At 35.4% G+C, this 26,998-nt stretch overlaps 1 protein-coding gene across 24 annotated transcripts in view; it reads left to right on the forward strand.

Annotated features, from left to right (window-relative positions):
- The window catches only part of KDM4C (lysine demethylase 4C), a 272,586-nt gene that overhangs the window by 34,312 nt on the left and 211,276 nt on the right, over positions 1-26,998 (forward strand). For 22 of the 24 annotated variants that reach the window (XR_012621500.1, XR_012621501.1, XR_012621502.1 and 19 more), the window contains 3 exons: positions 6,948-6,997; positions 16,903-17,006; positions 22,628-22,765. Coding sequence is in view for 17 of the 24 variants with exons in the window: in XM_074811526.1 (XP_074667627.1) it covers positions 6,948-6,997; positions 16,903-17,006; positions 22,628-22,765 (292 nt within the window). In the remaining 7 variants the exon portion in view is untranslated. Of the gene's footprint in view, positions 1-6,947; positions 6,998-7,325; positions 7,451-16,902; positions 17,007-22,627; positions 22,766-26,998 lie in introns of those variants that run through there. The other 2 variants (XM_074811544.1, XM_074811543.1) reach the window with 2 other exon arrangements.

The raw sequence follows: 26,998 nt of genomic DNA on the forward strand, positions 1-26,998 counted from the left end.
TACATTTTACTGTGAAAGCTTGATGACTTTGATTTTATTATGTTTATTCATAGCTTTAAATTTATTTTCATTTTCTTAAAATGTTAAGGTTATTAAATTTATTAATAATTTTAAATGCATTGCAGGTCAAAACAAAAACATCTTTTTTAAGTTTAACTTCACGATCTGCTTTACCTTATCTGTGCTGTGGACAAATCAAATTGTTTGTGTTTTTTTTTTTTTTTTTTTCCCCCTTTATCTTTCTTTTCATCCTGGACATTAGAGGAATGCAAGGCAGGTCAGCTGTGAAAGTCAGAATATGACTGAAAGTTTGTAGAATTTTGTGCTGATCCATGGAATTTTGTACTGACTCATAGGAAATCTGTTTTACCTGCTAACCTGAAACACTTTTTCGTGATAAATACAGGTTTTATTTTCTGTTCTTGGGAACTAGGGACTTGTCATCACATAGTCATAATTTTGGGATGCTATTACAGCCTGCATATTCCATCTTGTGAGTGATGTTAAGGGGTCCTTGGAAAAAGAAAAGCAATTCTGAGATCTTTGTATTCATGTAGCTAATATTATCATTTAGCTTCACCGCTTTTGCTATGAAGGTAAAATTAACTTTCTATGGAAACACACAGACTAAACTAAAAGCATGACTCATTCTAGCAAGAGATCCTTGGTGGTTATACAATGACAGCTATGCAATTCACGGGGTATGTTGCAGGTATTTATGATTTTTGGCATTCCTTGCAGCCAGTGAAAACAAATTGTCCTTTCTCCTTCTGACACAGTTTCCCTGAGTGAGTTTAATTTAATTTCCATCTTGAATCTATCCTTTCATGTTGGAACTAACTTGGTAATAGAAGCTTGTGAGAGATGAAAAAGCTTTTTCTAGAATCAGAATGGATGTTGATGGTTAAAGAACACTTAATTTTAATAGTTTGTATAGGTCTCGGTGAAAACTTCTGAAACTCTGAAGCAATGCTGCTTTAAACCACATTAGTAAGAATGTTGGCTAAGGTTTTCTGATTTTTTTTTTTTTAAATTTATTTAAACACTGCTTAATGCTAAGTGGATACTAGTCACGGCAAATGTACAGTCATGTTTCTCTGCTTAATTAAAGGCAGAATAGAGAGAATCACAAGTATACATCGTCTGTGCAGTGGATTAAAGAGAAATGAAAGGCCTGCTTCAGATACAGCTGAAAAATAGGATCACTGTATTTATTTTTAGCTACAATAGTAGATTATGTAGGATTTTTAAAATTATATCTAAAATTCTGTTTCAGAAGGCATAGCTGTAATACTTAATGTTATGCTGCATTTAATTTTTCTAAAATAAATATTCTTATATCACTATCTTAAAAACAAGGCAGTATAGTTTTTTAACTTGAAGTCACAAAGATAGAAGCTTCAATGCTGAATTACTAAATTTTGGATTTAATTAATATATTCTGTTAAAGTAGCAATGATTTTCAATAGATTGTTGTCAATCAACATAATAATGTGAAAACATTTTAATCTCATACAATTGCATTTGTTTAATTTTACTAACATTATAATTTAGGTGATTTACTTCTACTGTGAAGTTATTGTGGAAATTCTGATTGGTTTGTGACATGTTTTCTGGCTACTTGAAGATTTTTCTTGATAAAGCCTAGGAGAACACTTTAGAAAGTAGAGCAAAAAAACCCTGATGATCATTTCCTTCCTGATTTTGCAGGGATTTGTAAAAAAAATGTACAAATATTTGTTGCATTATTCTTAAAGGACTTGGTAGCTGTGGGCTGGAAGTGTTTTGTTTCTCTCCCGTCTTTGTAAGAAGGTTTGGCAGCTTCTAATGTGATAATTCTCGTGTCTCAATGATTTTTTAAAAAAATTTCATTCCTGGGCTTGTAGAAATTACAGCTGATCAGTTTGTTGATGTGGTGTCACGTCCCGCTCAGAAGAGGGGGACAAGTGACTTAGATTTGTAAATCCCCAGTGGAATGAACAATGGTGAGACGGGTCTCAAAGTTTGTACATAAACATTTATTAATTTCCCACAGTGTATTAATTGGATACACGATAATTGACTAAGTATATAACAAGTTATGGCAAATGATATGATACGCCTTGTGTTACTTAATGATAACAAGGAAAACGGGAAAAAGAGAAGAGAGATGGAGATAGAGATGGGAATAGAAATCGAAATCACCAGTCTGGGTTCCTGTGTTGGTCCTGCCAACGAGGGTTCAAGGATGCATCTGTCATCTTCACTACTGTTATCCTTGCCCCTTCACAGTTTATACACACACTTTCCTTAGGTCCTTTCCCCAGGTTGACCTGCATATTGACGTATCATATATATGGGGAGGAGTAAAGTGCTTCATGGGATGTTGTAACTAGCATAGTCACGTTAATCTTCATTAGCATATGCAGGGTTGTCAACTTTAATATGCATTTCACAGATAATGAAGCAAAGGTCATTCACCAAACAGATGGCCCTGAAACTTTACAAGATGCACCAGAACAGAACTGTCTTGTCTCCACAGGGCTCCCTCCTCCAGCTGTGTCCTGTGCTACCCAGGCGAGTTTACTCCTGCATTATCCAGACCCCACATTATCCACTCCATGACTATAGTCTCATTTTGGGGTACTTGTGATTGTTTGCGACATTCCTCGGAAAGGCTTGGAGGGCCTTCCCCCTCATCTTTACCAAGTTTAGTGTCTTGCCATTGTTTATGCTTTCCTTGGGCAGCTGCTCTCAGTCGTCATTTCAGGGAGTTACAAGTTGTTTCCTACGTGTGGTGGTGCTGCTTTATTTTTTATCATGTTGAAGATCCTGAAGAAGATACTGTGAAGCAGTGCTGGAATTGCTTAAATAGTATGTTCATTATTATAAATTGAGAAGCAACTGTAGATGAATGTGAAAACCTGGATCTGCAAAAAGCCTTAAATTAATGGATGTGATACTTTCTAGGATGAGCAGCCTAGAAGTTAAACATGGTATTTCAGAATCCTTGAGGTTCTGCATACTGTAGATGGGTGAAACTAGATGCTTCATAATGGAGTTGGAGCAAACATGTTGAATAGGGAAATGTCAAATCTAGCAAGCAGGCAAGTCTGAAAAGAGGGGAGTATTTGAAATTTTTATGCATATTAATGTCACAAACTTACCCAGGAGCACTATTACAAATATGTAATCCCAATTTATATACAATGATTTTGTGAGTAACTGAACTAAAATTTTTTCATTTCATAAGTCAGCTATCCTAATCGTCACCACAATGTTTTCTGAGCTAAAGACCCACTAGTTCATGAATAAGCAGTGAATGTTATTGCCCAAGACTGAGATTCTCTTGACAATAAAAAACAAGGCAGGGAAGTTCTTAACTTATTTAAAGTACATTGAGAAATTGTGTAGGAGAATTAATCTTGAAATCATGTATATATAAATGTTTCAGAAACACAAGTTAGTGGCTTAGATTTAATATTTATTACCTATTTGTAGTTATCTTGTTGCCAGTACCCTTGATTTGCTGAATTGATATGTATTTCATAAGACCTTTTTGAACAATACATGACAAATAATTTTTTCTGTCTTCATAGTATGACTATGAAGTAGAATGACAATGAACAGTGACTCTTCAGTTTTTATCTGTCTTTTCATAATTTTTAACAAGTATATCTTCCTGAACCAATAAAATTAAAATGTAGTTAGCATCAACATTTCCATTTTTATCTATTCTTCCATTTTTTTCTGTTTCTTTGCTTGTTATCCAAGAAACATTCTCTTTGCTTCTTAGTGATTTAGCATTTAATGTCCATTACTTTTAATTTTAAAGAGGGCTGGGCTTGGCCTTAAGATATGACAAGTCAAACAAATGTTAGTGGCTGTTTGTTGTGGTTTGGGCTCAGAGGGCAACCGAGTGCCATGAAGCCACTCACTTCCCTCCTTCCCCCTCAGTACTTGGAAGGAGAAAATAAAGCAAAAGGCTCAGGAATGGAGATAAGGACAGAGAGGGATGACTCGCCTGTTACAGTCATGGGAAAAAATCAGGCTTGTTCGGGAAAGGAAAAAAACATACATATAATTCAGATTCTAAGAGCAACACGTAACAGAATAGGACAGTGAGAAGCATTACTACATCTTTAAAACACCTCCCCCCCCCACCTCCCTGCTTCCCAGGCTCAGCTTTGCTCCCAATATCTCTAACTCCTCTCCGCAGCAGCACAGGGGGCAGAGAATGGGGGGTACGGTCAGTTCTGCTGTTTCTTCCTCCTCAGTGTGGGGAGAGCTTCTGGCATTCCTCCCCTGCTCCAGCTTGGTTCCCCTCGCACAGGAGATAGTCCTCTGGAAACTTTCTCCAACATGAGTCCCTTCCACAGGTTGCAGTGTTTCCCATGGTGCTCCGGTGTGAGTCACCCCTACATGTTGCAGTCCTCCCAGTGCTGAACTACAATGGCGGGGCCTTCTTTTTTCCCACAGATTCCCAGCCATTGGGTGCAGCTATCTGCTCCAGTGTGGGGTCCTCCATGGGCTGCAGGTCGGCATCTGCTCCACCGGAGACCTCCATGGGTGGCGGGATGGCGGTGGCCCTGCCCTCTCACCATGGGATACAGGGGGAGTCTCTGCTCCAGTGCACCTCCTCGCAGCTTCCTCCTCCTTTCTTCCAGTGTTCGCATAGGTGTCCTTGTAATTCCTCCTCACAACTCTGCCAACTCCTCCAAGGTTCCCCTTTTAAATACGTTATCGCAGAGGTGCAGCCACTGTCACTAATTGGCTTGGCCTTGGTCAGAGGTGGGTCCGACTTGGAGCTGGGGGAGCTTTGGGAAGCTTCTCACAGGGGGCCACTGCTGTAGCCCCCTTAACACTTCTCATATTAACTAACTATTGAGATTAAGAGTGAATACTTTTTTTCTCTGATTTAGTGATCTCATTTTGGGAGTTCTTTTGTTTAATGTTTTGTACAGTAGACCAAGAATCCAGTAAGAGTTATGTCACTGTAATTTGACTGGTATTGAAGACGGGTGCATATGTGTTCAAAAAAAGCTCAGTTTTCTAATAAATTGCATTAGGAACCAGCCCTCAAGGGCCGGGCAAGTGACTGTGGGCCTCCTGATGTATGATACTACAAAGATGGAGTCCTTTCCTTTCTCCTTTTCTTAGCTAAGACTAATGACAACAGTGGGAAGAAGTAAAGGATTGAGGAGTAGATGTTACCATGGACTCCAAATTAAGACCAATGAAAACCACCAACTTCCATTGAATGAATTGTTGCTTGGTAATTTTAGATTAGTTAAATAGCTATAGCCCAGTTAAATTGTGTCATGTCATATCTTTCCAAAAGAGTTATTGAGAGCTAAGTTGTCTAGTTTTGCATCTTTGTAATATTGAGAAGTACTTACATGTTTATATGTACAAATGGAAGCATGTGGCTGCATATTAACATAAAAAATGTAGTAACATGTACTTTTGGAAGAGTAACGTTTTAAGAAGAATGCTGGTCCAGTCAAAGACAGGTAAAGCAAAGAAAAGTCTCTGTGTTGAGTTTTTTGTAAGACAGGAACATTGTTCAGGTTTTACTTTATGAAGTTGTGTATTTAATGACATACAGTACCGTATTTAATGCTATATAGCATTTGTCTCTGCTGGGGTGTGAAAGATGCAAACATATAGTTTAGATTACTGTGTATACACTGATGCCTTTGTAATACAGAGTGGAGAACAGGCACAGACACTTTGGAAGTACAAATGGAGAGAAACAAAATCATTTTTTGTAAGACAATGAAATTCTGGTTAAAACTGCAAACATTGAGCAGAGTCGAGCTGAAAGTCTCTTTTTGTTTACTACTTTTTGGAGTAGGTTGTTAGTCGACATGGGTTTTGCTATCGTTCAACTTACAGCACTGACTTCTGTGGTGGAAGGGAGTCTTGTCCCTGTGCAGCAGTTTCAGTTGTAATAGAGTAAAATTGTGTGTGTAGGTAGGAGGATGTTTATATCTTGTGCAAAATGGGGGACCTAGGGTCCTTCACTTGTTTTTCTGAGTTGTCAGGGGAGATGAATGAAACCTGTGTTCACAGTGTAGCGAAAGGAAAAAGCTGGATGTTGACTTAGCTTGAAAATGTGGATTTAGACTATGTTGTACAGCTGAATATGAATTTCTCCTTTTTTGAACCATATTTTTTTTATAGAGAAGAATCAATCCAGTGCTATTGCAACATTAAACGGAAATGAAAACCTACTATATCACATACTGAAGCAGTTAAAGTAAATAATAAAGCCTAATTAATACATACAGTTTATCTATGGAGTGCAGTAAATATGTGAGTAGCAGTGTTCAGAAAAGCTGAATGAAATTACAGCTTTTCAATGATCTTCAATTTTTTTAGCTGTAATAAACATTAAAAATAGCATGAGGTTAATTCCAGTTCTTTCATATTGTTGCTGACTTGTTGCAGATAGCATATGGAATCTCTAGAAAATAATTTGTTGTAAGAACAGAGTGATTCCAAGATATGTGCAATTATTTAATTTAAAGTGTACTATTTAAATAATTTTTTAAGTCTAATTGTAATGATTTTAAAGACAAGTAACACTTTTATTCCACAGTGTTAATTAAACCTGTATAAATTAGACTTACATGTTTTTCATTTGGAAAATGAAGGTATATGTGTCTTTTTTAATTGGAGTGGTGTAATCATACCAAATATTGCCAACATGCATGATTTTAAATAGTGAATGTAACATTCTTGAACTACATGTGATGATGTTTAAAGTAGAAAGAAGCTAAATTTTTTTTCAGAAAAAATCCTGTGTGTTTTTTCCTCAGAAATTGATGTTTTATCCTTTATGATTTTTCAGTCTTTAATCTTCTTGGCTTCTGTATTTTTAGATATTTATCACATGTGGTTCATGATTTTTGTAGCAATTATGTCTTTTAAGCATTTCTTCCTTTTCTTTGTGTGAATTTTAGGTATGCTGTTCCTCCAGAGCATGGAAAACGGCTTGAAAGACTAGCTCAAGGTAATATTTTCAGTATTTCCATATGTAAGATGTTTGAAGGACAAACCTCCAGTGAAGTGAAAAACATTGTCCTTGACTCACTTTTTTTATTACTTAATGTTGTGTGACTTTTATCTGTCCACGGTATGACTGCAAACAAGGAACACTTCTAGTACCCTGGAGAATTCTTAAGAAACAAATTTTTTTTTTTCTCTTAGACCTTTCTTTTGTACTGACATTTTTAGCTTGGTGAAGCTTATGAAAATGAGGCTTAGTATTTTGTTGTTCATTGGATTTTCATTGCTAGCATCTTTGTCTCCTCTGTGCCTTTGTTTTTGTTTTGTCATAGCTTCGTTTCATCAGTACCCTTTTGGATCTTTACTTCTTAGCCAAATCTGATACTGAATATTGAAGACATACGAGTCTCCAGAAGTTTCATGAAAGTTCATGCCTGGGTAGAGGATGGAAACCTGGTTAGTACCTCTAGGAAAGGGGAAGCGGACAAAATGTACCCATGCTATATCTTATTTGATAGCGGCCTGCAGACATATAAATCCACTTTAGCCAAAGCATGTACTGACTTTTGCCCTCCAGAGGTGTGAGGAACATCTGTTGAGGAGCAAATGATATTGTTGTAAGGTTGATATCTAAGGGATAAAAACCACTAGTCTATAGAAAAATTCTTCTCACATAGTAATTTGTTTTCTTTTCGATAACACTACACCTCTCTTTTTGTTTCTAGATTAAGAGTGCAATTTGTGAACATGGGAGTAGTTAAGCATGTTTTTTGGCTGGGCAGCCCATGTTTTATAGCCTGCTATTAACTATATTATATAAGGAATGCTATTGAAAGTTCATAATCAGATACCGTATATCAGGACCAAATCCTGAAAATTTTTCTACGTTTTCTTTTCATATCTATTTTATGTGCATATAGGTGCACAACTATTTTTCTGAACTATTTTTAAACTATTGCTAAGAACAGTAAGATGACATGTATCATTGAGATGTGAAAGTAAAGATCTGCAGTCTTAAAAACATGTCTCAGAAGGACAGATTTCAACCTGGATAATTACATTTACTATCCTAAATTTTTCCATAGCTTCAGTCAAGAAAGTTGTCACTCATTTTTTTTGCTTTCCAAATTCTTTTTCTAACTTGAAAAGTATAGAACTCTCCGTACGCATACCTTGAAGCTATTGGTTTTCACTGGTAAACAAATTGATACATGTTGTAGACTGTGCAAGTGACACTGACTAGGATCATTTAATAATTATTTTTAAGATTTACAGTAAACGGGCAAGGAGTAGAAGGAAGAGAGAATTGAAAAAGGTTCAGAGAGGAACACTAGGACTGGTGAAAAATTGGCATTTTTGTTTTAATTGTTAGTAAGTTCGAACTTTAAAATCTGAAAGAATGTCAAATGAAGGTAAGGGGGTATGATGAAGACCTGTGATGACTGGCATGGAAAAGGGAGCTAAAGAGTGAGTGTTCACTGTGTCTTTCAGTACAGCTAGAGACTCTGACTGAAGAGTCTAGCAACGTTCAAAACAAACAGAAGGAAATGATTCCTTTCACAGTATGAACTCTTTGGATCTTTGGGTAGATAGACTCTTCTTTTGATGTGCTCTGGCATTTATTATAGATTTCATATTGATTGATTATATCTGTGCAGTGTTTTAAAACTATTCAGGTTCAAATGTTCTATTTTTGAGTGAGGGAAGAGAATGGGCAGTTTCAGCAACACTTGTTCACTCATTTCTAAAAATTAAGTGGCATTGAGGCATGGCAGCATTTGCTGCAGGCTAAAAACAAACTTAAGATTTTTCTTTGACATACCCTAACTTCCCCAGATATTGGAGTAACCTATACAAATCCAGGAAGCAGGTAACTTCTGGAGATACATGCTTTGCTACATGGGAGCATTTGAAGTCACTCGGTGTAAACTTACATAGTTTAAGAAAGTATTGTGTTAGAGAACTGTGACCTGAAGGTGCTTAGGCCTCTTATTGCTGATAATGGTGGCCTAATACAGTAAGAGGAATGGGACATTAAGTATGAGAGAAGTGGAAATCTCCAAAACCACTGTTTGTGAGAAGCCAGTAGGTTATACTGGGGGAACAGTGTCTTAATGTCTGAATACCAGAATCAGAATTGGACAGCAAGTTAAATGGGACTTAAGACTTCAGTCTCACCCAGTGTAACAGTTCTTAGGTCCAGAACTGCTGGAAGAACGTAGGACAGAAAGGCTTCAGGTGCACCGGCACATGTGTAAGTGCTTTTCTACAGCTGGAACAGGAACACAGTTCTTTGACCCTTACTGCTTGCTATATTTAAAGGACTTGCCCAGGGGAGTAACTCAGCCTTGATCTGTGCACATCTGCATGGAATTAAGTTGTCTACTACTGCTATCTATATGTTAGTACAAGTTATAAAGATCTGTGTGGTGAATGGAAAACTACTTTCCTTGATGAATCTTGTGTATGATCAAAATTATTTTTATTTCAGAACTGTGTTTTGAATAGTAAATAGCAAATAAAACATGAATCAGGTACTAAACAATGAAGATAAAATTTCAAATAGTTGTTTATTCCATTATATTCAGTGAATGAAACTGGATTTCTTTAGAAAAACTATATACTCATACAGAGATTTTTATTGTAACAGCAATATAAGACAGGTGAATTAGTTTTGCAGACAACCATCTCTGATATTTCCTAAGTTTTTAGTATTTGACTTTAATGTCTTCTGCAATGTTTTTCTGTGAGTAGGTTGTTTTCATGATATTTTGGTCCAGCTAATAGCTTAGAATGGAGTGTAGAAGATGATGTAGTTCTTAAGAATAATCTTATTAAGTGATCTTCTACTTTGTGACTTGCTGCCTGCTAAAATATAGTCTGAGTTTTACAGTAAGGTATTTTAAAAAGATGAAAATGTAAAGTAAGCTGCATGGCTGCAAGTCACTTAATAGTAAACATTAATAAAACATAGTGTAAATGATACCTTCATACTTAATCATATGTGTATGGAAAATATTTTAATGATATTTTTGCATGAGTGCAACAACTAAAGAAAAAAAAGTAGTTTATTCAAGAAGGTTAGCTCTGATGACCAGATGCCTACCAAATTAATTGAATGCTCCTAAATAATAAAATAATGCATTAAATGTGACAGGTTGTCTAAGTCAGGGCAGCAGTTGATACATAAAATTAAAGGAAGGCTAGAATATTTTCCATTATCTTGTCTGCACATCACAACTACCACACATGCCTTTTGTGCATGAATGCTTGACTGTGGCACCTACAAATACTTTTATCTGAAAAACATTAGACTTACATCTAATAAAGACAACAGTTTGATTTTGCCCTTCAGCTGCTTTCTCATTTATGTAGTTTTTTTCAATTTTATGTAGACATAAATGTAATAAAAATATCTCAAGTGAGCTCTTAACTGCAATTTTTATACTTGTTGTTATGTTAATCTGTAATACCGTGGTATTGTTAAGGATTTTTTGTTTCACAAAATGGGTGAGAAAATAAAGAGAATAGAAGCAGAATGGCAAATCATAAATGGCAATTTGAAGGATTTTCAAGATCTTTTAATAGATCATTTAATTGCAGAAACTGTTTTAGAGAGGAGATGTTATCTATCTGTGGTGTTCAATTATGTTAAGAAACTAAAGTTTAATATATTGTAAGTATGTAGGGGTGTTATAAAAAGCTTTGTATGGTGTATAGTATTAATTCATTTCATGCAGAATTAATTACCTGTTATTTATGAAAACAAGTATAAATAGTTGTTGAAATGAAACGTGATGTAGAACTTGCATAAATTCTAAGGGTTTCAAATCTGAAAACTTGAGCAGCTGAAAAATTGAACTTTTTCTGAATTGATAGTTATATCAGTCAAGTTAAGAAAGTTGCATCTAAGACATAATAAACTTGAGGCTGTAACATATTCATCTGGGCATAACAACACTCATATTTCCCAACACTTGCTTCTTTTGTGGCTTTTGTACTCTGTGCTTTGTATAGCATACAAATTGCCACTGCTTCTTTATGAGGATGTTGTTGTGCAAACTCGTCCTCCTAATTTCTTTTACATGCAATACAGAAAGTTAAATCAAATTAGTTCAAATCACTGCAAATTAATTAAATAAATTATATGAAGTTTGTATTTATACCTATCAAAGTAAAATCTAAAAATAAAATTACTAGAAAACTCAGTCCACCTTTATTCTCTGCTTGTGTTCCAAGAGTACTGATCAGGGAATTATGATTAATATTTTGTGTTCTAAGTCCTTTAAATGAAGAACTGCATCAGTAAAAAATTACCATAACTTTGAGCTTAATTGCGTTCATTTGGATTATTTTTAATTACATTAAAGTTAAATTACATTAAAGATATTGGCAGTTTAGGGTGCTCTCTCTCTTATGTTGTAAGTTCTATATTTTCATATATTTTCAGTTAACATTAATAAACTAAAATACAGCACATTTACTGTAAAATTTCAGGTGAAGACTTTAGTATGGGAGTGTAGAAAAAGATAGGAAGCCTAGCCTCATCCATTGACTGGTCAGAATGTGATCTGAAAGTTCCCTAAGAATATGATTTTAGTGTGTACGCTTAAATAATTACTTTATTATTGGCCAAATTGTGGTTATACAATATATAGCAATTGCCCTGTTCAAGTCAATGGAGTTGTAGAATTACTCTTTCAGGAACAGTATTGTAATTTGTCCATGTATGATTGTAGCTGAACAGTTTAATTGAAAACGGTATGGACAGATACTATAGATAAGCATTCCAAATATCTTGAAAATGGTAATCAACCGGGGAATGGAATGCAGTTCACTTCAGTTTGCGTAAGTGATACTTATGATGTGATGTGGTCATCTGATATGAGCTGTGAGTGGTATGTGGGAATGATACTCTCGGGGTGAAAAACTCACTGTCCCTCAATAATTTATGGAGTTGAACTGATTTTAAAACATTCTATATCCTTGAACCATTTAATGTACACTTTAAAGACTCTTAGTGCAGCAGTGTCCTGTGTGTGGGAATCCTGTCTTCCTCAGACACAGCAAGGAATATGCTTAGTGCCCACTGTTCCCAGCTTCCCCACAAGATGAAAAGGCTTTGACTTTTATCTAGAGTATGGATCATAAAACCAGAAATTGTATGGAAGCGTCGTTGTCTACTGAGGTAGAATAGCATTGACAAAGGGTGTGTCTTCACCAGCCCAGTGATAAGACTGTAACTCAAGAAGTAGTTTTATTTTGGTAGTACAAATAACATAGCCCAAAACAAGATAATCTTACACAATGCTATCTGTGAGAATATGTATGTACAGGCTTCTGAGGGCATGTTTTTGATAACAAATTCCGAAGCCTATGTTTTCACATATATATTGTTGCTTGTGTTAACTAGATAAGGTTTTTAAAAGCCTGAGTGGGAATTCAGTTTGGTGGATAAATGAAGTCTACCTGTAGGTTGTACTCATACCCAAACATTTGGCCACCAAGTACTGAATCACATACATACCTTGTAGTCTGTTCTAATTCTGCTCTAGGTATTGAGAATGTAACATCTTTCTTTAAATCGTGGATTGAAAAATTTTCAACTGGACAGTCTTTTTCTCATGGACATAGATCAATGCGCAACCTAATTCTGTTTTAACCCTGATCTTTGATTATTGCTCATCGTCTTCTGTGAAGTAATTGTTTTGAATTGTGTTTTGTGTATCATTTCCAAGAAGATAAGTAGGGTACAGATGGCTAAATATAAATGTTGAGAAGAGGTGTAGAAGAGGTCTGCTGCTCTTGAGACCATCCGAGAAACTGGGCTTGCATGCAAATTCACACAAAATACCTGCTTTTGTAGAACTGATGTAGAGTTAATGGATTAGTGTTAATGGATTACATTAAGATTTCATGTGCCTCATAAAAGCATGAATGTACTACAGAACCTGAATGGTAGTTACATTTTAGATAGATTTCAGTAGTTTTTTTGTTTTGGATGTGGGATTTCAGTAGATATCCAGGATGAACTGGTAATCCTGTAAATTGGTAATTTTAACATCAGTTTGGTATTTGAGAATGGTTCTGATGTGTTGCAGGCAGGTCTTGAATTGGTCTGAATTTAATGTATTTGTAAGGGTCTTGTGATATTTCTAATGCAGTGTCCTGTATTCATTGTGCTATTAGGTATTTACATCTGCTAACCAGTTCTCTCACAGGGATTTTCTTTCATGAAAGAAAAGCTCATGTGACCTTACCTTTAGCCTGGACAGAGCAAAAGACTTTCTGATAAACAGAGTCTTGTAATGAGGAAATGCTTACCTTCCTTTCTTCCCTTGTTCATTGAAGGGGAGTACTTTTGAGAAAATGAGGTGAAAGAGACTATAAAATTTGAGTGTGTCTAAGTGTAGACTTTGACAGAGTCAAAAGATACTTCATAGTGATACAGAATGTGTAGGCTGCACTTTGATTTCACTGTGAGGGCTCTGTAACCACAGCAAATGTTCTCCTGTAAATTTCTCTCAATGGGTTTTGAGCAGGTTGTGTTCTGCTGTTCTGTTGTTTGCAGCTTTCTTAGAATTCAGCAACAAGCTTGCCTTCTGGTTGGAGTTGTCACAACTATTTCTGATCTCTTGGAGAGACAATTTAAGTTTTGGATATCTGCCCATCGTTTGCTTTTTGTCATCATGTATTGAGCTAATTAAGCATATTGCAGTAGCAGAATTTGGTACAAAATTTGTTTTCTTAGTAAAAACAACTCAGTCAAACTCTCTCTGCTTTTAGAAATTAAAGTTTTGGCTACTTTTCATACCAGTTATTTCCTCAGTCTCAAATATCACTTTCAATCACATTTTTCACGGTATGTTCCAGTATATTTCTATTACTATGCTGCTCTGCACTGAGAGCTCTTGAAGCTCATAAGATGTAGATTCCAAGTTATGGTTGTTATCATTATGCTATAGGCATTAATTGTGCCAAAATAGTTGACATTTATTTGCTGGAGTCCACTAGTTGTGGCCTAGTTTCTTTAAATTGTCTTTTAGTCAGTGAAGCCCAACATGTATGATAAAACTGTAACTACCAGGTACTCCTTTTTGAAACTTACATTTTAAGTTTATTTGCAATTCTGAAAGAGAGTAAAGACTTGTCCGCTGGTGGGGAGAAAAAAGAATGATAAATCTGAATAAAATTTGATCTCAGGACATCATAGCAGAATTCCTAGTACATTGATCAGCATGAGTGTACTGTACACCTTTGCTGTTTAAGCGCTGCTTAACCTTGTATCTGAGAAATTAGAAAAAATTTGTTCTTCCAGGACTGCGAGGTGTGCTAGAAAAGAGTGTAAAAAGAATATAACAATTATAAAGTGATCACCTTAAAATTGTTCCAGAATTGTAGGGTGGTTAATGGACATAAATGTAAGACTCATCAGAAAGAAGAAATTAAACCTGACATTACATTACATATTATGGCAAATTGTTGAGATTTCATCTTTTTTTCCTCAAGTCATTAAAAATATTTAGCTGGTTAATTGACTGAAAGTGATTATTATTTTTTTTTAAAATAATTGAGTAGTGAGCTTGTTCCTCCAAGAATGAAACTGCCTCTGTGAATGACAAACTAACATTTACATGATAGGGATACAACAACTTGTGCAAAAACAGTAAAGAGATGACAGAAGGCTTTTTTTTTTTTTCTTTCCTTAAATACTGTTTGCTTCACTTTAATTTCTGTCAGTGTTTCTCAGGTACTTCTCCTATGTAACAGAATAGGATTATGCATGTTTTCCTTACACCCAGAAAAAAGTAATAATTTTTAGATGGCTTTATATTTGGATTTTCTTATATGAATTTTACCTAGGCTTATGATACAAATGAAAATAACTTTGGAGAATCCTTTTTCACCCGATGTCATTATCATAGACTTTTTTTTTTACAACAGAGTCAAGCTAATTCATACTGCACTAGTTTAAAAACTCAGAATTCATCTTTTCCTCCTATATGTTTTAAGACAGGGCTGTGATGAAACTACATACCTAGGAGTGAGATCTTACTCTTAGAGTCTAAGATAAGGGGCCAGCACTTCTTGTTTAAACTTCTTGTTTGCTTGGTATTTTTCCTATGGAACTGTTAAGAGATAGTGAACTCCTTTATGCCTCAGTTCTGTTTTCTGAAAATTAAATAATTTTTAAAACAATTACTTTTTTAATAACTTTTTTTAGCAGTAGCCTGCCCATCTTTGTGAAATCTCTGAAATCACTGGAGAATAAATGACATAAAATACAGTAAACTGTTCATGTTAAGAATTCTTGGTAACATTGAAAAATATACTCTACAGAAGAAAGCAAAATATATAAGTAAAGTTGAACTTCAAAGAAAGGGATTACTTTCAAATGTTATGTCCTTGATACAGTAAAATCATGTATTATCTAGGACTGCTAAGTGTATGGATTGCAGTTACTCATAGTACATCTCATGGTGATTCTTGCTAATCGTCTGGTGCAAACACTAAAAAGACTGTGAAGATAAATAGCAATAATTATTTTTATAATAATAACAAATAAAGACTTCCTTACCTTTGTGATTAGGGAGTAAATTGTTCCTCTTTGTCAGCCTAGTTCTTCTGATGCTAGTGCTGTAACTTTGAGTCTTCTGTGATGTTGCATTATAACAGTCAAAAGTATTCTTCTTGGCTTCAGCAAAAGACATGTTCATCTCAGAGCAAGTAATACACCTGTACTTAACTGGAAGAGGGATTGAGAGCAAGTATTTGGAGAAAGAAGTAGGTGGTTAGACGGCTCTTACTATAGTCCTTCCATTTTTCAATCTGACGTTTTCAGGAGCCTCTTGCTTTCATTAACTACTATGCCTTTCTTTTTCTTTGTTTTATTGTCTGTAGGAATTGCGTTTTCAGTTTTTGAGAGTGTTACCTTCTTTCTAGAATGGAGTCTGAAATGAGGTCAGGAAAGACTAAACTAGCCATGTTCTGGAAACTTTCCCCCTCTTTCTCCTTCTCATCTTCTCCCATTTTCCTTGTAGTGTAGTGGTTTCTTACTGTAATATAGTTAGGTTGAAGGGAAAAGAACTTGGATGTTTTCATCTTAGGCTACCCAATCTCTCCTTCTCTATCTGAACTGTAGCCGAGGTGCTGTTCGCATCCAGGTTAGACAGTCAGATGCCAGAGTTTAATGACACTGAAACCTAGTTTTTTAGTTTTTCACTTTTCCCCTCATTCATTTGTCTCCGTGTTCTCATTAACCGGATTATATTATTTAATGAAATAAACAGGGTTTGTGGAGTGGTACATAAATAATCACGAAAGTTGAAACATGGAAAGCAATCTGTGTTCATAGAATCAAGACAGAATATAAAGAATCAAGAAAGCCTCACCTGTTTTCAGTTGTACGAGATATCTCTTAGCCATACTTTCTAGACTTTTCTAGGTAGAAGGTTGTGTTTGTTTACGGTATAGATGGTCTGGAAGGGCTAAGTAAACCTAGTCCTTGTGGAGTCCTTTTAAGTTTATATACTACAGTTGTTTTCATGTGTGCAGGGGTTGCAGAATGAACTTTAATGTAAAAAAAAACCCCAACAACCCAACAATAAAACTTTTCTGTAAAGGGTAGGAAAAGTGTGCTTAAATTTACAGGTCCAAATTTATTTTAAGTTATTTCACTTCTTAACAAACAAACAAAAAAATCCCAAACCCCTGCAACCCCTCCCCCTGAAAATCAGTTGAAGAACTTAGGAGGTGCATTTGATTTTTATACAAATTTCTCAGAACCTAGCAATGACACGATAAAAAAGTCCAAAACAAGTTTATACAGTATTATATATTGTAAAATACTACAAAAATTTCCTCCTTGTTTTAATTAAAAGATAATAAATTTTTCTTATCTTGCCTTAGGGTTCTTCCCAAGCAACTCTGAAGGATGTGATGCTTTTCTTCGCCACAAAATGACTCTGATTTCTCCATCAATATTGAAAAAGTATGGAATTCCTTTTGACAAGGTATGTTAGTGTTGTTTGGAATTCCTTTTGACAAGGTATGTTAGTGTTGTTTTTAAACTGTGCATTCATGCACTGAATTAGACTCTGTCTACTATAAGAACTGTTTATAGTAAAGGTAAACTGTTCATAGCAAAATTATTTTTTTCTTTTTAGGCACTGACTCCATGAAAATATGAAAATAAATGCTTGTAGTATTAGGACTTTACATGGTTTAGCTTGGAATTTTCTAGCAGAAAGTACTTGTAGCCATCATAATCTTTATACTAAAAGTTTCTCTGATTTTTAAGGGTTGCCCAATATTTTTTATTTCTATTTTATTTCCATGCAAGCTTGCATGTGATTTTTCTGTTGACTGAAACACTTCTTAACTAGCTGTTTTAATTTAAGTTGTATACATAGCATTTTAAAAGAAATGTTTAATTTCTTTATGACTGTATATTGTTTTTCTGATGATAAAGTTAAATGCAACTTTATCAGTATTACGATCTAAAAGGTTTCAGGTGAAATAAAACCAAAAGAACTGTTACTTAATTTAGAAAAAGAGGGAATGATTATTTTGTGCTGCTAGGTGGTGACAGATGACAATTGATAAGAACATTATATAAACAGAAAGTGGGAAGAATAACTGGTTTTCTTCTTTGTGGCTGAATTTAATACATAGCTGAGTTCAGAAAAATCTGAAGTATTCAGCTGCTTCTTTCCTACAAGATTTTGTACCTTCTTGTTTTCCACTTTGACTTCTTGTAGGTGCCACCTAATAAAAACATTTCTACTGCGTTGCTTTTCTTTAAGTATGTTTATTCTATATCCTGAACGCGTTGCAAATTCTGAAGTTCTAAATTCAGGAGCTTTGTAAGCCTATTCAGAAGAGTAGAGCTTGATTCAGAAGGTCCCCTGCCTGAACATCTGTTTATGTTATACTGAGTTTTTAAAAGACTTTTCATCATTAACAGGTTATGTTCCTGATTTCCTGCTGCTCAGACTGTTTTAAGGTGTTCAGAAAAACCAGGCAATATATACTTTTTCTGTGTATTCCTGCTGCAGTATAGTCCTGTAAACTGTCCTCGCCACACTCCTTGTTTGTTGTTCTGGTTTCTGTTTTAGTGTATGTGGTGTTTTATTGATATCATGTGGACCTGTGTATACAAACTTAGTTTATCATTTTCCCTGGCATAGAATATAGGATAATGCAGTGCTTTCTATCTGTTTTAGTTGACATTTTTGTACCAGTATGAAACGTAGCTCAATATTTAAGTGATTGTTTTCATGTATAGTATTGTTGTGGTTTAACTCCAGTAGGCAGCTAAGCACCACATAGCCACTCTCTCACTGCCCCTCAGTGGGCTTGGGGAGAGAGAGAGAGAGTGGTAAAAGTGAGGAAACTTGTAGTTTGAGATAAAGACAATTTAACAGATAAAACAAAAGCTACGTGTGCAAGCAAAGCGAAACAAGATTAATTCACCACCTTCCATCAGCAGGCAGTTGTTCAGCCATCTCCAACAAAGCAGGGCTCCATCACACATAACAGTTACTTAGGAAGACAAATGTCATCACTCCTCCTTCTTCCCCCAGCTTCTATTGCTAAGCACGACATCGTATGATCTGGGATATCCGTTTGGTCAGTTGGGATCAGCTGTTCCATCCATGTCCCCTCCCAGCTTGTGCACCCCCAGCTTACTTGCTGTTAGGGTCATGTAAGAAGCAAAAAAAGGCCTTGACACTGTGTAAGCACTGCTCGGCTGTAATGAAAAGATCTCTGTGTTATCAACACTGGGATAATCAGCACAGGTGGGATGAAGCCACTGATTTGTTGCATGCGTTTTGGAATATCACTTCACTTTTCATGCTTAAATCAATCTATGTATAAAATTGAAGAAATGTAGGTGTTTAGAGTGATACTGCCTGCCTTGGAAAGCAGGCTTTTTTGAATAAATTACTCGTATAAGCAGTAGTTTGTTTTCTGAATGATATATTATCATATGGAAATGTAGTTGGTGAGTTCAGTTTTTGTAATATATAGGTAAATATTGATTCCCTTCATAGCCTCATGCTTTATCATGAAGTGTCAGATGAAACCTTCCAGACTGGAAGGTTTTATAACTAGATTTATAGTTTTGGATTTACAGAACATTACTCTGAACTGAATAATTTTCAGTGGTTGGTGTGTAAAGTAGCATATTGCAGAATGCCAGCATATTTGTTTTCAGTACCACACATTTGAGGTGGATAAGGGAGTTGATGTTCTTATTTCAGTGTCTTGATTATTCCTGTATTCTAATTAAAAAAAAAAAGTGCTAGAAATAGTTAAATATTTAAGTTTGGTTCTGTCACCTAGTCTTGGGAGGAAGTAGACTGTACCCAAGTGTAATTGTAATTAATGGGATTCAGTGAGAAAGTGAATAGAGAGAACCAGACTGTGATGTCTCATGGCTCAAAGTGATAGAAGTGGAAATGTGCTGAATGCTGATAAGTCAGCCTACGCCTACCAGGTGGCAGCTGAACTGCTTGTTGCAATAGAACACCTGCTAAACTGTCAGCAGTGGGAGGGTGTATTGAGATAAATTTTGGAATTGTTAGCATTGAGAATAATCTTTCTTAAACATTCCCACAGCGATTGTTGGAGTGCTACAGTAGCAGTTATAATATATGCACCTGTATGTGCATTTGCATGTATATACTAAATATGAACCCATAAAAAATTAACCTTGCAAAGTGCAAATGCAAAATGTAAGATCCAATTTTATTCTTTAGCTTTGCTAGCTAAGTATATTTTTCTTGTCTTCTTCTTTTTCTTTCATCCCATAATACACTTGGAAATACACATCTTGAAGTGCTATCCCTGTGTATTTATTCTTGCACTGAGCAAAAAAAAGCAGACAAAGAATTCGTGAAACTATAAGGTGAGAATTTTGAAGGAGAAGAAAGGGGGGATTCTAAAAGCAGAAATTGAGTGCAAGACAACTATACTAGAAAAAAAGCTGAGATTTAAGACATGACATTAATAAGAAAAAATGATTGGAGTTGTGACTATTAATTTTGGTGATTGTTTGAAATTTAACTCCCTTTTTAAATCATAAGTGTATTTCCCTAAGAAGAGTCATATTAGTCTTTCCAATTTTTGTTACTGTATTGCGTATACAAAGCATTGTCACACAATGAAAACAGCCTATTTAATCTCTAGGAAGTCTCCTTATTTTCCTGTAATCAGCAAATGCATCTTGTTGAACAATCATCAGTCATTGCTCAGATTATTTGCTTCATTTAAATTGATCTGTTCGCTTTTTAGCGGGCCTGCTGTCTGATGTGTGTTTAACATAAAAAGGCGTATCAAAGAGAGTATGGGGAATCTCTTTTAATTCTTTACTTCTGAATCTTCTAGTTTATTGATTAACTCATCAGATAGTTCAGAAGACAGTGTGCCATTTCTAGTATGACTAGCCTGTCTTTGATAGAGTCTTTGGTGGTTTGACTTTAAGATATTAAAGCTGTCTCTCAGTGGAGTGAATATTAGTGGCTGACAGTGAAGTGCTGTCTCTCCTTTTCTTCAATATCCAGAGGAGAGCAGCAGTCCATCCAAGTGATTTGTTTACCTTACCCCACTTTTTGTTTTTGTAATTTACTCTAGAAGCCTTTTATATCTGGTATGTCTTTTATAACTATTAGGAATTTGGTTTCTTTTTGGCTATACAAAATATAATTTTGTGTTTTCAGTATTTTATTTTAATTTTGTGGGGTTTTTTTAGGTTTTTTGTTTTGTTTTTATTTTTTCCTGCTTTCTACAATTTCTTGTTGAGTCAGTGGCCTAAGCACACTTCTTTTCATTTCTTCTCACTGTACTTGTAAAGAACAGAACAGTCCTTTGGAACTACCCTTGCACATTCTCTAAATGAATGCCAGAGTGTAACTGTAGTCAAGCTTTTCCTCATTGAGAATCTCCTTCTAGGCCACTTGTCCTTTAGGTATTTGGAATTCTCTTTATCAATAGTACCAGAGCCCTTCTGCTCTCTTAAATTGTGCTTAAAGAGGGGAAGGACAAGGGCAGATTAAAATTTGTTTTATTGTAATGTCTGAAGTGGTGTTTTAATGGCTTTGCATTGAGACATTCTGCATGGCATTTCCAATGCAAGAATCCCCTTGATGTTAGTAGCTGTTGTCGCAGAAAGAGAGGGATGCACTTCAGTTGTAAGAGAGAAGCAGCAATATACTCCATTAATAATGAGTTAACAAAGTTCAATGGTAAATGTGACAGTGATTTAACAAGATTCGATGGCAAGGTATACTTGGTTACTGCATAGAGGACAGGGTCAGACAAAGCTGTCAGGGAGACCCTCCTGTTGAGCCATGAGGTTCAGAGAGGGCCCCCTTGCATTCTAAACTTCTTTTTAGAGAGGAGTCTAGGTGTGGCTGGATCCAGACTTAGTTCCAGACTTGGTCAGTGTTTTATGTCTAAAGGATTATATACGCGTAATCAATCCTTTATATCACTTAGCTAAGATTTCAAAGATTCAGCACTTATTTCCAGTTCAAAGTATCTGATGCAATAAGGATTTTTTCAGCGTCAAGGTGTAACCTTGAGAGGCACCCCTGCTCAAAGGGAGATCCTGGTGTGCAGCCCACTGCTGTGCAGGAGTGTTCAGTGGGCCCTGGGCTGTCCACTATTTATGGAGTAAGATGGTTGATTTATATTTGCATGCCAGTAGGACATCTGGGTCACTATGGAAGACAGACCTTGACTACTGTGTTGCCATCTGTCTCCCCAAAGTCCAGTGTAAGCAGAATGCAGCCATCACAACACCCATCAGTGGTAATGGCTTAAGCGGGGGCAGGGGGGTAAGCACACTGCCACAGCTGTAGGGCTGAAGAATTGGTGCAGGGCAATTGTTGTTAATTCTTCTTCCTCCTTTCCTATCCGAAATAATTTAAAGATACTGCCTGAGGGGATCCAAATGTATCCAGTGTGCCTTTGGGATGAACAACATTGTTTTCTTTAACTGTTAAGGCTCATTAACTGCTACTTTCTCCTACTTTATGCTTGATCATCAAGTACTAAGTAACTTAAAAGGCAAATCAGGCTGTCAGTCACAGCCTGATGTCTTCAAATCATAGTTTTTTAAATGAGTGGGTATGGGAGAGAAGGCTGAGAATAGGATCTCTCTTCAGTCTTTCCAAGAAAAGTTCTGGTGCCGTTCTAGAGAAACGTCTTCAGGGTGCTGGACAGAATAATTTCTTCAACAATTAATTTGTACTAGCATTTAGGGATGATAATTGTGGGTACTTTTGTCTGGCCTATCTCTGCTTCCTTTCAGTCATGAAGATTGATATATTCTTTGCACTGTCTTTTCTAGTTCCCCGAACTTCCAGGTTTTATTACCAGTGAACCTCTGCTCCAAGATTAGCTTTTTTGCAAGTACCTTCTGGATTTGTAAAATAATACATGTAGCTATGTATTTTACTCAAGTATACTATTTCTTCTGGTATTTAATCACAACTGTGTGCAAAGTGAAAAAAATTCTTTCTACGTAGTTGCAAAGGCAAATATAGTTTCCATTGCTTCAGGAGCAGAACTGTTTTTATAATGTGGTTCACTTTGAGTTTTTTTTTGTTTTGTTTTTATGCTATAGGTTACCCAAGAGGCAGGAGAATTTATGATCACTTTCCCATACGGATACCATGCAGGATTTAACCATGGTTTTAACTGTGCAGAGTCAACAAACTTTGCCACCATACGATGGATTGATTATGGAAAAGCAGCAAAATTGGTAAGTCATATTGCAGAAAATTGATGCATAAGTAAATCTTTCCTGCGGTTACTTCTTTGTGAGAAGCTATGGAAGCCAATGAGAAAGGGAGAACTATTAGATCAGGTAGTACCTTACAGTGCCATTGAAATTTTATTTATAGTTGTTCTTTTTATAGTGGGTATTACTCTTCCAGCAATGCGTATTCCTCTCAGTAGTGAGTTTTGTTTGCAGCTTTATGTATTGTTCTTCAAACCCAGTTCTATTTATGGATATTTTTAAGTTGAAGGTACATATACTGAGGTTAGTGTATGTGAAGACAACTGACTTCTGGTTTTAAACCTCCTCTAAGCTCTGCTGTTTGTGGAAGTGCTTTATTTCAACTAGGAATTTTGATATCTGGAAAGAAACATAAATAAACTTTATTTAAAGTTTAAAGAAACAAGTTCCACTTTTCTCATCTTCAATGTCATCAGATATCTTGTAGTACAAGATAATAAAGGAACTATGAACTCAGAGCAGATATTTTCAGGTTTTAAAATGAGGTGTGTTTTACTGAAGATATTTTAGGCTGAGATTTTGTTTCTTTTCATGTACAGGATGTGAATAAATACACAAAATCAAGAAAGTGTGCAGTTTGTTCAGTGGAAGTTTGCTACTGTTTTGCATATTCTATGATTTTTCTCAGAATTATGGCATATATAAACTTTGTTTAGTATGCTTTCCAAATATTTAAGTCAGAGACATTTTCTGCATTTTCTTTGTTATTGAAAAACCATTTTCAGTAGTGATTTGCTTAATATATTAGCTAATAAGATGAGATAGAATAAAGGGCAAATCAGATGTGCACGTTTAACAGTAAAGTAATGATAGTGAACTCTCATGAAACCCTTGGGATTGAAAGACCATAAGAAAGTTCTCAAAGAATGGAAATTTATGATGTTAGGCACTATTGATTATTATTGTTAATGAGATTGAATATGCTTCAAAGGGAAAAAGTTCATAAATATTTTTTTTCTCTGTGCTCTGTGTGCATACACTAACAATAGTGAAAGTACTGAAAATGTTAATACGCATCTAATATGTTCAGGCTGGTCTTTACCTTTAGTGGGAAAGCTGTGTTTTTAATAGCCAACAGATAAGGTGTTGACTGTAAAGTTAATTAAGAAAAAAAATCTATGTATTTGATAGCTTGGAATTTCTGTAGATAGTACAATGAAACATAGTTGAGAGGAATATGGGCATGGACACATACGAATTAATTGTGGCAGGTAAAACTGTCCTGGATTTTAAAAGGTATTAATGTGCTGCAGCTCTAAAATTGGTTCAGCTGAACTTCAAGAATGGCAAACTTTATCTTCAGATGTACCAAAGCTGAGGTAGTGATACCTGCAGCTACATCCCTTTCAGTATACAGGCTTCATATTTCTTACATTTAAAAAAAAAAATAGTCTACCATTTGGTGTGCAGCTGCTCCAGTACAAACTGTTAACTGTTTTATGCCTTTTATGCCTCCAGTGTGCCTATCACTTATTGTATTATATCGTAAACTTAATGTCAAGTTTAAATTCAGCAGAGTCAGAAGATAATTTTTTGAAGCTACTGAAATTTTATTCCTTTACACCACTCCAAAAGTGCTTCTGAAATTCTGAATTTTTAGCTAGAAAGTCTTGGCATCTGTACTCTAAATACAGTTTTATTTAGTTAAAATTCTCCAGCATAGGGATAAAACTTTCATCTTAAGACACTGAATTCTGTGCTCTGTGGTTATTGCACATAGGAGCAGTATTATGCATATATAGTATAAGAAATTAAAGTAGTTGTGTGGTGTCTGCAGTTGAATTTAAATGCCTGAAAGTTTCAAAGTGGCAGCTGAAGCAATAATGACTAGTGTCCTTCTGTAGAGAAATCTTAGATACCACTGTCAAATGTGAACTGCAGTTTCTTTTGCAAATGGCCAAAATGATTAATGTTACTTGCTTGGTTTTTTATTAATTATTACCACAAGAATGAGGATTAAAGTTTATTTTTCTTCTCTTTTTAAATCAAAAAGAACATGCTAGGAAGTTCTAATAGTAGGATTTTTAGATCTTTTTAACAGAAATGTGTAAGAAGAGGAAAACCAATGGAAAGACAGTGAAATGTTCATAATACTAATAGTTGTTTATGCCGTACAGATAGGGTAAACAAGTCAGAGAAAGTATTATAACTGGTTGTCTGTTCTTAAATTGTAATTATATGACACTTTGAAAACACAGTTAGAGAGTTGCTGCAGATTGGGTACTCTATTGATTATGGTGTTTCTCTGTAAAAACATGTGGATAGCTGTGATTAGTTTTATCACAACCTCAGGAAACTTCCTGAAAGTATTAATTAAAAAGGTAAGAAGTCGATACGCCCAAAGAATACTGATATTTTAGGAAGTTTTATTTGCAGCTCTGGTAATTTCATTTAAAAGAAAAAAAAAACCACCACACAACCTTACATTCCCATTTGTCATTCTTCAGGGTACTGATGTTGTGTTTGACTTATCTTTCCCTTCTTTACATGGTATGTACAGGAATTTTAATTGAAAAAAATATTTTGGATCCCCTAGTTCCCCTGTATTGTACTGCAGAAATTGCCTGCATCAGCAAAATGCAGCAATATCTAGGTCAGTTGCTGTATTGTCCTTAGAGAATATTGTATACTGTTGATTGATTATTTGCCTTCCTACAGGAACACTTTTATTTTTACAGAATAGTTTCTAATTGCTTACAGCTGGACTTCTGTCTTAGAAAAAGAAAAAATCCTGAAGTACAGTCAATAGTCATTCTTCATTAATTTCAGGAAAAAAAAAATCAGGAAAAGATTTCTATTAAAGTTGTAGTAAATATTTAGGCTGTGTGATGATATTGCTTTCCTGAATGAAATGAGATGATGTTAAAGATTCTGTGAAACTGATTGCAAATGTTAAATCGCAGATCATTTAGACCCTCAGTACTGGAAACTCTGGTTAAGGAGAGACTATGGATGCAAATTCCAAAAATTATTTTCTGTCTTTAAAAATGCTAAACTTGTGATCTTGGTTTCACTATGTGTACTCTAACCACTTGTAGCAGTTGAACCTTGAGAGCAGGAATGTGCCCTCTGGCTTGTTTTCCAGAGTTTGTGTAAGACTTACATTCAGGAGGCAACACATGAAAAGTAATACCAGGTGGCACTTCCAGTGAGCTCTTTGCTACAACTCGGCTGCTGCTTTGAGCTGTGTTCTCACTTTTGGGCAGAATTAAGTTGGACAGAATTAAGCAGAACTAAAAAGTAGATTTAATAAAAAAAAAAGCAGAAATGGAGAAATAACAGATAAAATAAAAAGTCCCCCAAATCCAGGGGAGAAACAGTGTAGTTTGTGCTGACTTTTTCCACTGACAAGAACACACAGGAAGAGAAATACTGATGAAAGGAATAAAGTCATGCTCTCCTGAAGATGCTTGGCAAATGGGTGTGGTGCAGAGGGTCGTTGGTGAAGTGCTGATGTACGGTAATGGCAGGATTTAGGGAGTCAAAGGTTGGTAGTTCTCTGCTTACAAGTACTTTAGTTGTATTTGTTATATTCTGTGAGGATGAGAGACACTCTAAACTTCAGGTATTTTTAATCATAATAATCCTGTAACTTTCATTTGTGGAATGCTATTTATTTCTGAAAAAGAATTAAATGGTACAAAATAGGGGCAGATAGGATATTTCTTCAGGCTTCTGTGAATTTTGTCATTTTTGTAATGGAGCAGGCTGAAGATGTGTAGCTTCATGAAGTACGTTTTGAGTCCAGTGCATTTTGTTCATCTTGGTAAAGCAGATGAGCCAGTGGCAATTAGCTTGTATGTTTTGTAGTATCTACTTTGTTTGGTGCTGAGTAGATAACCTGTGTGCTGAACAAGGGATGATGTTCAGTTATTAGAACTGGTAAATAGAAATATTTACACATAATTCTTTTGTGTCTAATAAAATAAAAATCTTTCTGAAACAATTAGATAAAAGACACTTCTTTAGTCTGAGAAAAATCTTCTGTTCCTGATGTTTATTAGCTGCAGGATGGGACACCGTCTGCCTCAATCCCAAATCTGTGGATCATCTATGTTTATTAATTTTATATTTTTGTCTGTTGTAATTGTTATTTCTAATAAATGCCAATGTAGCCCTTATACAAGGGTTACAGTGCAAGACCTCTCACTTACTGGTGCCAAAATGAGTTCTCAGTCATGATTTTCACCTGTC

This window comes from Strix aluco, chromosome Z (genome assembly GCF_031877795.1).
Source record: "Strix aluco isolate bStrAlu1 chromosome Z, bStrAlu1.hap1, whole genome shotgun sequence".
In the NCBI taxonomy this organism is placed as follows: domain Eukaryota; kingdom Metazoa; phylum Chordata; class Aves; order Strigiformes; family Strigidae; genus Strix; species Strix aluco.